At 37.1% G+C, this 15,444-nt stretch overlaps 1 protein-coding gene and 1 pseudogene across 10 annotated transcripts in view; one reads left to right on the forward strand and one right to left on the reverse strand.

Annotated features, from left to right (window-relative positions):
- The window catches only part of LOC127627434 (spectrin alpha chain, non-erythrocytic 1), a 51,149-nt gene extending 37,752 nt beyond the window's left edge, over positions 1–13,397 (forward strand). For 5 of the 10 annotated variants that reach the window (XM_052103791.1, XM_052103793.1, XM_052103794.1 and 2 more), the window contains 21 exons: positions 1,085–1,216; positions 1,309–1,446; positions 1,833–1,937; positions 2,031–2,239; positions 2,349–2,469; positions 3,780–3,901; positions 4,084–4,216; positions 4,425–4,523; positions 4,690–4,849; positions 5,042–5,118; positions 5,409–5,618; positions 5,732–6,028; positions 6,362–6,474; positions 8,458–8,475; positions 8,848–8,910; positions 9,808–9,862; positions 10,770–10,966; positions 11,243–11,296; positions 11,385–11,531; positions 11,629–11,776; positions 12,941–13,397. In XM_052103791.1, the coding sequence (XP_051959751.1) occupies positions 1,085–1,216; positions 1,309–1,446; positions 1,833–1,937; positions 2,031–2,239; positions 2,349–2,469; positions 3,780–3,901; positions 4,084–4,216; positions 4,425–4,523; positions 4,690–4,849; positions 5,042–5,118; positions 5,409–5,618; positions 5,732–6,028; positions 6,362–6,474; positions 8,458–8,475; positions 8,848–8,910; positions 9,808–9,862; positions 10,770–10,966; positions 11,243–11,296; positions 11,385–11,531; positions 11,629–11,776; positions 12,941–13,066 (2,724 nt within the window). In that variant the 3' untranslated portion in view covers positions 13,067–13,397. The remainder of the gene's footprint in view (positions 1–1,084; positions 1,217–1,308; positions 1,447–1,832; positions 1,938–2,030; positions 2,240–2,348; positions 2,470–3,779; positions 3,902–4,083; positions 4,217–4,424; positions 4,524–4,689; positions 4,850–5,041; positions 5,119–5,408; positions 5,619–5,731; positions 6,029–6,361; positions 6,475–8,457; positions 8,476–8,847; positions 8,911–9,807; positions 9,863–10,769; positions 10,967–11,242; positions 11,297–11,384; positions 11,532–11,628; positions 11,777–12,940) is intronic. The other 5 variants (XM_052103796.1, XM_052103797.1, XM_052103800.1 and 2 more) reach the window with 2 other exon arrangements.
- Positions 13,398–13,926: 529 nt separating this feature from the next.
- On the reverse strand, positions 13,927–14,764 carry LOC127627357 (cytoplasmic dynein 2 intermediate chain 2-like; annotated as a pseudogene).
- Positions 14,765–15,444: the final 680 nt, after the last annotated feature.

A 15,444-nucleotide genomic window follows, 5' to 3' on the forward strand; every position in this document is an offset into this window, starting at 1 on the left:
ACTGTATACTGCGCAGTATACACCGTATACTGCCTACAATTTTTTAATGGGCATATAACATTGTCACATGACCATTGCATGTTCTGTTTAATTCAGCAAGTGCCTTCCAATTTTCAACATGGAAATAAAGTGTTTTTGTTTTTTGTTTTTTTATCCAATTTTGTGTAAAGCTCTCGGCAGCCCAGTTAAAAATCATGGCTGATATGACTTTTGGATTAATTGTCACATTGCAAATAGAAGTTCCGTTTAAGAGCATTTCATTATGGGACACAGCGTGCTATTCTGAAGTATTATGCTATTCCGATTATAGCCATTATATAACATCAACCCAGAGAGAGAAGATAGAGTGGTGCTTTTAAATGCATAATTCCGCTTTGCTTTTTGTCGAATATAATGTTAAATCAACATAGTTGGTTATATATGTGCTATGCTTGGAATCCCTATGCAGTTTACGGTACCAGCAGCCCACCTTCATTTGAGTGTGTGAGCAAATGCTTTAGATGAGCTGTTTGGAAGTGCTTTTTATTTCTCTCTGTCTCTCTGGGCATTATGAAAATGCAGAATGATCCAAGACAAAACACCCCAACTCTTTTAGGTTCTCCACAGAGTTCATTATATGCTGGATGGCATCCTTCCAGTTCATTTGAATGTTCCATCATGCTTTATATGTGTCTTGTTTATAGCACAATTTGCACCTATTGTGTGTTTGTTAGGTGGTGTGTAAATTCACCCTCACTTCACATTCTTATTTGAAGCCAAAGGCATCCACATTCTTTGTTTTTTTTTGTGATGTGTACACTTTAGTTTTATTATTTGATAGGTTTTCTCTTTTGTGATTTCAAGATGTCAAATTTCACCAAAAAATGTGAACACGCCTAAAAGCACACACACAATATTGTAGCATTACATAGATTCAGCACTTCTTGAATATAGAGTGCTTTTGCTGAAATTGCTATTTTATTTGTTTATAAAAGTGTCCCACACACATCTAATTACACATTACAGGTATGCAATCACAGCTGCATCCATGCATGATTTCACTGTGTGTGGCTCAGTTTTAATATATCTTTCTCGCCACTTTCAGAGCAAACACCAGAAGCACCAGGCTTTTGAGGCCGAGTTGCACGCCAACGCCGATCGCATCCGCGGGGTGATAGACACAGGCAATGCTCTCATCCAGAGAGGTGCCTGTGCTGGAAGTGAGGATGCTGTCAAGGTAATAATCTCAGACTTTTTTCAGAAATAGGCAGCTGGTGAGTTATGGTCTGTACTCAACTTGCTGTTGGCATGTTCTCGTTCTCCCTTTAGGCTCGTCTGAATGCTCTGGATGAGCAGTGGCAGTTCCTCGTCAACAAATCTGCTGAAAAGAGTCAGAAACTGAAGGAGGCCAATAAGCAGCAGAACTTCAACACTGGCATTAAGGACTTTGACTTCTGGTTGTCTGAGGTATTTATGTGAACTAATAAATCGTATAAAAACATGCTTGAATTGATGTAATCATGAATTATCTTGTAAATCTTCAAGGATTACTGTGGTCAAGGACAACCTTGAAATATCAGGGAATTTGAAGGCATTGAAAAGGCCCTGAAATGTCATGGAAATGGATAGAATCTTAAAATGTCATGAATTTCTTTTATTTTAAAGCTTGAATTTGGCCAGAAATTTCCTGGTGGGTGCATTCCCTATAAAATGAGTATTAAAATAAAATCCAATAATTGCAAACCACTGGAAATGCATCAAAAGATGTGGGAACCCTCAGAAATAAACAAAGAGTGAACTCTGATAATTCCATAATAATTCCACTACATACTACTGTGTTTCATCACTCTTAGGTTGAGGCTCTTCTTGCTTCTGAAGATTATGGGAAAGATCTGGCCTCAGTTAACAATCTGCTTAAGAAGCACCAGCTTTTGGAAGCCGACATATCTGCTCATGAGGTAACATAGAGCCTGTATTACTCCAAAAACTGATCAAAGCACAAATTCTACAGAATTTTTAGATTGCCCATTGTTATCTTTGTGTTCTCATAGGATCGTCTGAAAGATCTCAATGGCCAAGCTGACAGCCTGATGGCCAGCAATGCCTTCGACACCACTCAAGTCAAGGACAAGCGTGATGCTGTTAACGGTCGCTTCATTAAGATTAAGAACATGGCTGCTGGACGCCGTGCCAAGCTGAATGAGTCGCATCGTCTGCACCAGTTCTTCAGGGACCTGGATGATGAAGAATCTTGGATCAAGTAAGCTTTGCGTAATCATCAAGTAGCCTTGAATTGATCAGGTGCTAAAATAGCTGCATTGTTATGAGACTGTATTCTAAGTCTAATTAATTCTCTTACTTTCCATAAGGGAAAAGAAGTTGTTGGTGAGCTCGGAGGACTACGGACGTGATTTGACAGGAGTACAGAATCTGAGGAAGAAACACAAGAGGCTGGAGGCTGAGCTGGGAGCACACGAGCCAGCCATTCAGGTTAGGAGGCACCAGTGACGTCTTACAGATGAAAGAGATTGAAAAAGGATTTTAAAGGAAAATTTATGGCACAAAAAAGGAACTGAATCCAACATTCAAATCAAACACTTAAAGGGATAGTTCACACAAAATTGACCATTCTCATCATTTACTCACTTTCATGCCATCCCTCAGCATTATTTTTGCTGGGTTCCAGGACATGTTGGTCTTTCAGGAAATGAACAAGCTGATGCAGCTGCTAAGGAAGCTCTTAATCAGGAATTTGTGCAAGAACAATAAGTTGTATGTAATTCATCCGGAAATTTCAAACAGACTTTTTATCAATTTTAAAACTAGATTTGATCAAGTGGTCTACACCAGATGCCGTATAGGTCACACAAAGGTCACACAAATCTGACCCATGCCTTTTTGCTTAAAGGTGAAGACCCAACCCTATGTGTGTTCTGTAATATTCCCTTATCTGTCAAACATATTTTACTAGATTGTCCTGGTCTTAACGCAAGTAGAATGCTCTTTTATGAAGTTACCTCGTTAAAAGACTTATTTAATGAGTCTAATTTAATTGTGCCTGAAAAGGTTTTGGATTTCTTGTCATATGCTAATCTTAAAAAAAATATTGTATAATATGACTTGCTATCTATATTTGTTTTGTTTTTATTGTATTTATATGATATCTGTATTTTTGTAACTGAATTCTTGCCATGAAAATAGCTTTGATTGCTGACATGGCATTAAACAAAACATACTACTACTACTATTACTACTCATGCCATCCCAGATGTGTATGACTTACTTTCTTTTTGAGAACACAAAAAAAGAATATTTTAGGTCAGTAGATCCATACAATGCAAGTGAATGGTGGCCAGAACTTTGAAGCTCCAAAAATCCCATAAAAGCAGCATAAAATTAATCCATACAACTACATTGGTTAAATGCATATCTTCAAAAGCAATATAATAGGTGTGGGTGAGAAACATATCAATATTTAAGTCCTTTTTTACTTTAAAACTACACTCACATTCTGAAAGTGAAAGTGGCGATTTATAGTAAAAAAGGATTGAAATATTTATCCTTTTTTTGGAGCTTGAAAAGTCTGGTCACCATTCACTTGCATTGTATGGATCTACAGAGATAAATATTCTTATAAAAATCTTTATTTGGGTTCTGCAGAAGAAAGGAAGTCATACACATCTGGGGTGGCATGAGGGTGAGCAAATGAAGAAAAAATTAAAATGTTGGGGTTTTTCTAAATTAAATGCGGGTCAGTATTTTGAAAGCTAACAGTGTTTGTTTTACTTGGGGCCTTGCAGTCTGTGTTGGACACTGGGAAGAAGCTGTCTGATGACAACACCATCGGACAGGAGGAGATCCAGCAGAGGCTGGCCCAGTTTGTCGAGCACTGGAGGGAGCTGAAGGATCTGGCTGCTGCTCGGTGAGAACTTCCTTCCTGATATAGTTATCCCATTTAATGTAATTGGATTAAACTAACACATGGGTGTTGGGCCTTTCATATTCATCTTCATCCTCAGTGCCCTTGAACTATTGCTCTGTGTAAAAGCTTATTTGTACCACCAGGATGGTAATTTGACAATGGTTTTATTTTCCATTTTGTAGAGGGCAGAGGCTTGAAGAGTCGCTGGAGTACCAGCAGTTTGTGGCAAATGTGGAGGAGGAGGAAGCTTGGATTAATGAGAAACTGAACCTGGTTGGAAGTGAGGATTATGGTGATACACTGGCAGCTGTGCAGGTATAATTACTTTGCACCTCTGTTTTTACTGGACTGACTTAACATAAAAAAAAAACTAAATAAAACATGCATGAAGCTGATTATGGGCTGATCTTTATCAGACCTTTATATTGTAACTGGGCAGAGTTTTAGTGTTTGAAAGGGATTTATTAATTGTGATTTTGTCTTAAAAGTCTTTTAAACTTCTTTTTTTTCTCTCTCTGCATAGGGCTTGTTGAAGAAGCATGAGGCATTTGAAACCGATTTTACCGTTCACAGAGACCGAGTGAACGATGTGTGTTCCAATGGAGATGAACTAATCAAAAAGGTACTGTTCAACTATTAGACTGTGTTTAGTGTGTGGGGTGAAATCACTACAGTCTGGAACAGCCCTGCTCAGCCCTTTGAACATATTACAGATTAGATCCTATGGGTTCTTTTAAGTTAACTTGAGCTGTTTGCAAGACTTGTCTTATTTCCTCGATTTTGTGCAGGAGAACCACCATGTGGAGAACATCATGGCCAAAATTAATTCCCTGCGTGGGAAAGTGGCAGAGCTGGAAAGAGCTGCAGCCCAGAGGAAGGCCAAGCTGGATGAGAACTCTGCGTTCCTCCAGTTCAACTGGAAGGCTGATGTGGTAGAGTCCTGGATCGGTGAGTTGTTGAAAGCAAGGGAAAGATCACCATGTTTACAAAGTGAAGAGTTGCCTTTGAATAAATGTCTTTTTGGACTTGGGTCAGTTATATTTCATGCAAATGAATGGAAAATTTGCAAGATTAAAACTGTTATTTTCTGTTCTCTTCCTTATGAATCTTTAACCCCTATGTATCTTTTGCTTTTTTAAGGTGAGAAGGAAAACAGCCTGAAAACCGATGACTATGGTCGTGATCTGTCCTCAGTGCAGACCCTGCTCACCAAACAGGTATTACATGCATTGACATAACCCCAAAAAGTAAACTTAAGTCACACTTAAAATGTATGAATTTCATTGCAATAGATAACATCATGTATAATGATTGAAGTAGCCCAAAAAACATTTTGACATTTGTTTGCAATTATCATAAACCATATTTTATTTCAACACTTTAGGATATCTCTGTTGCAAAGGGATGTAATGTCAAATAATCTCCAAAATACCATTTTATAGACATTCATTTTGTAGTTGCATGACTTTTGTCAACTATCATACCCGAGCAAATTTCTCTGCCATAGGAAACGTTTGATGCTGGACTTCAGGCCTTCCAGCAGGAGGGTATCACCAACATCACAGCCCTGAAAGACCAACTGTTAGCAGCTAAACACGTGCAGTCCAAGGCCATTGAGGCTCGTCATGCCACTCTAATGAAGCGCTGGAACCAGCTGCTGTCCAACTCGGCTGCCCGCAAAAAGAAGCTTCTAGAGGCCCAGGAGCACTTCAGAAAGGTGTGAAGAATGTTCACGTCTGGAATTATTTTTCAAATGAGAGGAAGGTATTCTACATTTGTATTTTTTTGTACATTTTCTGCATTGTACTTCTTGTTTCTCACTGCATTCAGGTTGAGGATCTGTTCCTCACCTTTGCCAAGAAGGCCTCTGCTTTCAACAGCTGGTTTGAGAATGCTGAGGAAGACCTGACTGACCCAGTGAGATGCAACTCTCTTGAGGAGATCAGGGCCCTGCGGGACGCCCATGATGCCTTCCGATCCTCTCTCAGCTCAGCCGAGGCCGATTTTAGCCAACTGGCCGAGCTTGATCGCCAGATCAAGAGCTACCAAGTAGTGTCCAACCCATACACCTGGTTCACAATGGAGGCACTTGAGGAGACCTGGAGGAACCTTCAGAAGATCATCAAGGTGAAGTTTGGATCCTGAAGCATGATTTAATTCAATTATAAATATTTATAAAGTAGTGATAGATGAATATATCATCCAGACTAATTAATTGGTCTATATTTGACTTTTTGTGATTTATTGTTATTGGCCATTTTACAGATTGGTCACTTTCATTTTCAAAAAAATAAAAATTAGGTTATTTTGAGTAAATACTGTGTAATATTAAAATATGCATACATTGCCATTTTATCAGTTAGCTTCCATGCTCTGGAGATATCTAGATATAATTTAGAAACTTATGTTCATATTTAGTTTAGGCTCTAGTATCATTGCTTTGTGTCCTTTGCCTTTCAGGAGCGAGAGCTGGAGCTACAGAAGGAGCAGAGGAGACAGGAAGAGAACGATAAACTTAGACAGGAGTTTGCCCAACATGCTAATGCTTTCCACCAATGGCTGCAGGAGACCAGGTACAGGGCACTAGCATGCACTATTTAGAGTGCAGTGTTTTTCTCTTAGTTGCATTATAGTTTAAGCATGTTAAGTGTAAAATCACTGCATGCAACACATCTAATTCTATTGCATGACATCACACATAAATAAAGCTTTATTGATAAAATTGATAAAGCTTTCATGATCACCATGTAACTTTCTTATATGCCCATTTTCATTTGTTTCATAGACCGTTTTGTGCCTATAGTCTTTAAATCATTGCATGCTTTGCTGTGATGTGTTCTATTGTCTGTTTGGGTGAAGGTTTTTACATTGATCATTGGGATGGGTAAACATATTGAATTTCTGATGCATTGCGATCTTTGTTTGAACGATCTCAAAATCAATATTGATTCTTAAATCCCAAGATCGATCTTTTACACTATGCACAACCGTCTACTACAATGAGAGGAAATCACTTGCATTTGCAATCAAATTTTGTGCTATACGACTAAAATGTATATTGTAGCGACCCATCTCCACACACACACACACACACACTCTTCATTAAACTGTGCAGACATCACTCACAATATTACGTTCCTATTATGTTGGGGGGAGGGGTGCCTTAGAGAGAAGGAGGTAAGAGGGGGGAGGAGGGAAGGAGAGGAAGAGAAACCAGTTTTGTTGTGTTCGGCACTCCGATCCTGGGTATTTGTTTGATGCTTGAGTTTAGAATAAATGTTCAAAAAAGCAAGTTAATTATTTTGTCAGCCTCCTGACCACACGGACACACCAGTAAACTGTTGTAAACGCTACAATATGTTTGGCAACTGGCTGTTAAATTTTTAGATTTCACTTACCAGTAATTGTGTAGTATAGTGGTGGACTATTCTGAAGCGAGATCCTTTCACTGCGTGTTGAGAGTAAAAATGCATCCGTGTAATGTGTGTCCAAAGACAAAATCCACACAATCCATTAAATTGAATGTCTCTTTTAATATCATTTCTGTTCTTATATTTTAATCACATGTAGGATAGATGAGATAAAGCCATTCCAGTTCTAATTTGTAGATGTGCTTTTTTTTTAAAGAGACAGTACCTGTTTTTAACCTCTAAATAATACAAATTATGTTATCACAGCAAAGATTGCAAAAGAAGTGCTGCATAGGGTGTAAAATCTCATGCTCTTTGGTTGCTTGGGATAATTAAGCTAAAAACAAATGAATCCAAGGTACTCGATTTGTGTAGAAAAAAAGTTAAAAAGCCTTTATTAAATCATGGCTTTATCAATAAAATTGGTGACAGATACACCTACGCGTTGCGGCTAAAAGCCTTCGTCAGGGTGTGTGTAACAGACAAAGTCACAGGTACATTTTTAAGTAGCAGTTAATTAATCAAATAGCAAACACCTGGTCACAGTATGCAAGGCAACCTGAAATTTTGAAAACAAATTATGTTATTAAACTATAATCATGTAAAAAAAATAATAATAATAATACATGCAATATATTATCATATTTATTGATTGAATACATGGATTTGTTCATTTTTAAAAGCTAAAATGTGACCAAAATGATGAAAAGCTAATCAAATATAACAAGTAAAATTTATATTTTGTATTAAGAAGGTCACTTCTATAATTAACAGCATTAGCTGGGAGAGAATTTCTTTCATATGTAAGCAAAAGGGACATTATAAATGAAATATACCCATTTGAATTGATATCGATTGGAATCGAGAGTTGTGAATCGGAATCAAGAATCTGTATCAATACCCATCCCTATTGATCACACAATTTAAACCTGACTACACTCCCTGTCATAGGTTTGATATGCTGCAGAAGAGCTTTGCGCTGCTCTACTTCTGTTCACATGTGCTGTCATGTGAGTGTTGAGATGTGGCATTGATGTCACTGCTCAATGTGTTAACTGTTTCTTTCTTTCTCTCCCTCCCTTATTTCTCTTTCCCCATTCCCCTTCTCGCTGCTACCATGATGCTTTGGATCATATGTCTAATCAGGACATACCTTCTGGATGGGTTAATATCACAATTTTTCTATTTTACTGTGTTTGTGTGTATGTATGTATGTATGTATGATGTCTTATTGAGGTGAATTGAATTGTTTAATGGCATTTTCTTGTCAGCAATTGGTTGTCTAGGGATATTTATGATTGAAACACCTTTTGGTGTAACATAAAGGTGGGACTTGGTAGTTTAACGTCAGAATAGGCCAGTCATTTGGTTCAAATTTATTTAGGGTTTCATTTTTTTGGGTCATCAAAAAGTACTCGCGATCTCACTATTCATTGCTTTTATTGTATGTTTTTGTCTATATTTCCAGATGTATTCTTTTCTGTTTTTTCACACTTTTTTTTTTTTCCATTCCCTTCCTTCCCCGTCTCTGAATAGCATAGCTTATCGGAGGGTAATCCGTGTCTATCAGTATGAAGTCGATGATGATCTTTCTGGAAGGTCTTTTCCCTTTTTTCCTCTGATTGGCCTTTTTACCCCTCACTCTTTGGGTTTTCTGCTCATGCACTTGAGTCTGATCAATCCCCCATTACTAACATTCACTACAAATGTGGCGTAAGGCTTTTTTTTTTTTTTTTTTTGATAAACCCCTTTAGCTTCTTAATCCAACAAGCCTGGCTACATTTGGCACCACCGTTGAGGAGTGTGAACACTTCATCTCTTTAAAAAATATTTTTCCTCCATGATTCAGTCATTTCTTTTTTTTCTTCATTTTGGGAAAATGTTCATGCACCAGGTTCAGGATTTCCATGATTGGCGTTTTCTTTCTCCTGATCTGAATTTGGACAGCTGTGCATTGACATTTTTACTTACCAACTTTATGCTCTTTGATTTTGCACATTTTACTTTTAAAACTGTGCAAGATCTGCACATTCACATTAAAATTATGCTAAGCAGTGGTATGAATATATCAGTTTCTAACCCTGTTGGCAGCAGCCCTAATCAAGCATGGTCTGGATTACCTTGAATATAAGTTGGCTTTATTAGCATGACTTTGTACTGTAGTTGCATTCTGGGATGGATTGTAGTTTGTACTTCATATCTATTACAAATTAGTTGGAAAGTCCTACTGAAGAAATTCAGGACTTCAAAAAGATATGAGAAATGGATTACAGCACTAGGTTATGTTAAACCAATGTAAACAATGTAGTGTTCATCCTAATGTTATTATTCATATATATAGACCTTATGATCACTCTGGCTAATAATAGGCATATTGCGAATTGTTGGAGTGGATCAGTCTAGACTGGCATCTGGAATGAGTGATATGTTTTTGGGTGAATGATCCATGTGTTCTCGGACTCCTTCTGCTGGTTTCATTGTTCTGTGTATTGTCAGGTCGTGCATGGTGGAAGAATCCGGAACTCTCGAGTCCCAGCTAGAGGCCACTAAGGTGAGTTTGAGACCAATGAATAGGTAACTGATTAAATGGTTGTGGTATTAGTGCTGATCCATTGTATATGCAGATGTCCTAGTATATTATATCATAGGGGTGACCGGGGCTAGCTTTCACTTCTTTTACTCCAGTGAATATTTCTCAGTGTAGGTGCAAGTCCATTTTTGCATAGCCACATACCTTGTAAGTCAAATAAGACTAATGTGTTAACATACAAAAATAAACATGGTTTTGGCTAACAAATATTGTAATTAATAAATTGTTAATTTATGACATTCAAATCAAAATGCAATATGCCTTCACAATATAGATGACCCTTGCCTTAAAGTTCACCCAAAAATGAAAAGTCTCATGCCATCCCAGATGTGTATGACTTTTTCTTCTGCTGAACACAAACAAAGATTATTTGGAGAATATTTCAGCTCTGTATCTCCTTTTTGAAGCTTTAAAGGCCTGATCACCATTCACTTGCATTGTATGGACCTACAGAGCTGAGATATTCTTCTAAAACTCTTTGCATTCTGCAGAATAAATAAAATCATACAAATCTGAGATGGCATGAAAGTGAGTAAATGATGAGCAAGTTTTCATTGTTTTGTGAACTGTGTGCTATTAAACAAATATGAAAACACATTTGAACAATTTAACTCAAAATCCTAATGTTACTGAGATGACAACTAGCTGTGGTCTCTACTATAGTAAAAGATGTTTAGAATATGTTTTATTTACTGACTCATAGACAAAGTATTAACTCATTATTTTACTTTTTATATGGATGCAGGTAAAAGGACATTAAAAGCCCTTTTGTGAGCTAACAACCTGACACACTCTTTAGATTTATGGACACTACTCAAACATGTAAGAAGCTGTGTTTCATGTCTTTTCGCTTTGGGTTTTTCTGCAGCGTAAACACCAAGAGATCCGTGCCATGCGCAGTCAGCTGAAGAAGATTGAGGACCTGGGAGCAGCCATGGAGGAGGCACTGATCCTGGACAACAAATACACAGAACACAGCACGGTGGGTCTGGCCCAACAGTGGGACCAACTTGACCAGCTGGGCATGAGGATGCAACACAATCTGGAACAACAGATCCAAGCCAGGTGCCACATCTCAAACCAGTCCTTAATGAGAGAGGTTTTTTTTTTTTAAAGATATTTATATGATTTTTAGACTGTTGTTGTGAGATTAACAATTGATTGTTTTCATAACATTATTATTATAATGAATTTTTAGATCTTTTCATTATCGCTTAGTCCTGATGTCCTGTAGCCTATATTGGTATTGTTAATTTGGGAGCATTTAAATGCTCATCTTACATTTTAATTCTGATTGTGTCAAACTACATTGACAGACATGTTCTTGTGATTCTCCTCTAGAAATACTACGGGAGTGACAGAGGAGGCCCTGAAGGAGTTCAGCATGATGTTCAAGTGAGTCAATCTTCTTTATGAAAAACTAAATTATATTCATTAAAAAACATAATGGTGTTTGTGAAACTGTATATATTTATGTTCTCAGGCACTTCGACAAAGAAAAATCTGGACGTCTCAACCACCAGGAGTTCAAGTCCTGCCTGCGGTCTTTAGGTTATGACCTGCCCATGGTAGAAGAAGGAGAACCAGATCCGGAGTTTGAGTCCATCCTGGACATAGTGGATCCCAACAGGTGAAGAATACACCATAGTGTGTCCCTCTTCTGTGGAATTTGTGAAATATGCGTTAATTTGTATTGATGAGCTAACCTCACTCTTCTTTTTATTCAGAGATGGCAACGTGTCCTTGCAGGAGTACATGGCCTTCATGATCAGTCGAGAAACAGAGAATGTGAAGTCAAGTGAGGAGATTGAGAGCGCTTTCCGTGCTCTCAGCGCAGAGAACAAACCTTACGTCACCAAGGAAGAACTCTACCAGGTACATAACACAACACTATGGACTGTAGTTATTAGGGCTTTGTGCAGATGCAATCATATATCAACATATCGCAACTCTTTTTCCCAGGCTATTGAATGTATGTAATGATTCATCACGACCAGTATTGGGTGTAATCTGATCACAAACTTATTAGTAACTGTAATCAAATTACTTTTTAGTCCAAAAAAAGTAGTGTAACAACATTTTAAACTCTTGTAATCAAATTACAGTTACTGACAATACAGTTATTAAAGATAATTAGTATTAAGTACATTACTTGGGTTATCATTTATAGATAATACAGTATTATTACAGTTTTATGTTTTAGTCATAGTTTTGGTCTTTTGAAGAAAATGTCCTTTAAATATTCAATAAGTTTATTCAGTTTTACTCTGACAATTTTAGTAAATGAAATGTGCAAAATGGACAAAAAAGTGTCAACTGTAAAAGACTAGACTTTAATCAAATATTCAAACATTTAGGGGAAAAAATAATGAACATTTTCTAATTTAAACATGTATAAATGTCTTTTTTTGTGAAAAACCTGAGCTCCTGAAATAATAACGAATATACTGAAGTATTAGCTACTTTTTAGAAGTTAGCCTACTGTACTCTGAATTCTTCATGCTTCTTTATATATTAGAAAAATATTTATTTTGAAAAGCTCTGTACAAATACATTTGAAATACAATTTTCTTTTGGTTTATACATCTAATACTTAAAAGTAAATCCATATGACATATCCAGACAATATTTAATAGGTTATTTTGGCTTTAGTATAATGACTGTATAAATGTTTATTTGCATGTCTACATTTCTGTGACAGCTGAAGTTTGTGCGACAATAAACAAGCGGAAATATAGACATTGTTTTGAATTTGTTTTAACAGAAAAATAAACTTGGCTGTGAAAAGTGTTAGAAAGTTACTTAGTAAAGGGATTACTTTTCCTATAACATAATCAGTAAAGTAATCTGATTATGATTTCAGATAAGTAATTTGTAGTGGATTACTTTTGAAAAAGTAACTTACCCAACACCGACCACAACGTATTACGTTGTGACATGTTTTGCGATTATTCTACATGAGGTAGTTGAGCCATTTTCATTGTTTGGAAATTAAGTCATATTTAAATGCATTATTTATGGGTTCCTATTTTTTTACAGAACCTTACGAAGGAACAAGCTGACTACTGCATTTCCCATATGAAGCCCTACCTGGATGGTAAGGGCCGAGAGATCCAGTCAGCTTTCGACTTTGTGGAATTCACCCGCTCACTCTTCGTCAATTGATTCCCCGCCCCCTTGCCTGCCAGTAACCAATCAGGAGGCGTTTCCCTCTCACAAAAACACACGGCCGAACTGCATGGATCTGAATTGAGAATACTATATCACTCAGTATAGCAATATCTGTATCTTGCTGTCAATCTTAACCTTGCGTATTTATCTGACACTTCTTCATGCTTCACTGACAATAGTGTAGTGGATTTGTCTGAATTTTATTGTGATTGTTTTTAGCTGTTAAATGCTTTGCTTTGTTAAAGAAACCTATAGAAAGGGTATGCTGTAACATCACTCACAGGACTGCAGTGTGCTTAAATAAACGCTACTGGTTATAACTGGAGAGAGTTGTCAGTGTGTTTTATGTCAAGTATAAACAATATCAGGCTAAATACAATTTAATGAATACAGTGCATTAATTTAAAATGTTTTTAATGTTCTTGAGTGCCCTGTTGAAGGGTTACAAACCTCTCACCTTGTCCTGTAACCATAGCAAATCAAATCAAAATCAAATCAAATCACTTTATTGTCACACTACTGTGTACACAACTGCAACAGTAGGTGAAAGTCTTGTGTGCAGTTCCGAATAACATAGCAGTACCATTTAGAATAAACAACATATTTACACAACACAATTTACATAACAAATGTACACATACTTACACAACACAATGTACAGTAAACAATACACACAATATAGAATACACATACAATAAAAAGTGAGGGTATATAAAATATATATACTGTAGTTGAATTGGGGAGAATATATTTGACAGTCCAGTGTGAGATTATAGATTAATAAAGTGCAGTGCTGATTATTGATCCTGATAGATCAAGTGTTCAAAAGTCTGATTGCTTGGGGGAAGAAGCTATCATGTAGCCGGCTGGTGCGGGTAGCAAAGAGGGCGTGTAGGTGACCACTTCACCCCAAATGCATATGAATCAAGACACCCGTAGAGACAACAGGGGACAAGGCTGAAGTAGACTGTGTAGGTGTGCCAGGCCATCTGTCCCGACACTTACAAACAGGTTCCTTAAGTCAGGAAGATAAAGGTTACAGTAACTCTCTTGAGCCAATTAACACGAGGAGAGAAATAACAGAATAGCTCGCCTACGGAAGGGTGAGAAGTGGACTGAGTGTATAGGGCCCCCTCGTGGTGAGAAATAGAATTGTGCTGGGGCACGTAATGTTAAACTCTCACCAGCAGGGGGCACTGCTGCAACCGTCTCACTGCTAAAGGAGCGTTTGAGCAACAGGCCGCCTTTTTGAGCGCACCAAAAATGAGTCAATGTCCCACGGGAAAGTGCAAGTGAGGTTACTCCTATCGTGGGCGCTGGTCTTCGGGGAGAGGGGACAATTGTGTTGAATTATTGGGGGCCATGACTGTAAAATATTTCACATTCTTTTCTAAATTAGATCAAAACTGAATTACGAACTTATGAGGAATTCTATAAAATATGTAATTGTAGTTAAAAATTAACTCATTTATTTTATATGTATACATTTTATTAAACTATTTGTGCCCTAAGCAGATTATGACACACTTTGCTTGTTTCTCCACTTTGTGGCAATTGTTGTCTCACAAAGGCATATTTAGAATTTAAGATGAGTTTGACATGAGCACCATCAACAGTCCACAACAGAACTCCCCCTCCTGACCCTGCGCTCAGCACAGTGAACACTCCTCTGCGGGCTCCTGGAACCCAGTTTACATACACACATACATGCAAATATCATACATTAATATATCAGATTATGAGATGAATGAATCCCTGATAACTGCACATGTATCAGTCATATGCAGATGGTTAAAAACAATTGCATTAAGAATATACTTGGAGAACACCACTTGAGCAGTGTTGGGTAAGTTACTTAAAAATCGCAATCCACAACAAATCAGGGACTAAAAACAGATTGTTTTTTATTTAGGTTCGTTCTGAGCAGAAACAGTATTTTTTTAATCTAGTTCCAGCGTTCCACAGCCTTCTTTCCAAATGTTTACCGGTTAGAATGAAATAGAATTATGGTCAATAATATTCTTTTTAAAAGTAATTTTGAAACATAACTATAAAAGGGACTCCAGTAACCTTATAAAAGCTGTTTTATTCTATATGGAGAGGGTCCACTCATGTTACGATCACACGACAAGTCAAATATTACTTACTTAATCTTATTAACCGCCCCGTTAGACGATATTTAAAAACTAATCACAATGCTAATTACTTTACTTTTAAGTTACTTTTCTGCTTAACAATTCAAAATAATATCTATATTTTTCCTTATTCATTGTTACACAGAAGTCATACATTCAGCACCTCACATTTCTCCTTCACAATTAATCGTTATGGGGCCATAATTCATGTATTCTACATAAATAATATATTAGAAT

Source organism: Xyrauchen texanus, chromosome 34 (genome assembly GCF_025860055.1).
Source record: "Xyrauchen texanus isolate HMW12.3.18 chromosome 34, RBS_HiC_50CHRs, whole genome shotgun sequence".
Taxonomy (NCBI): Eukaryota; Metazoa; Chordata; class Actinopteri; order Cypriniformes; family Catostomidae; genus Xyrauchen; species Xyrauchen texanus.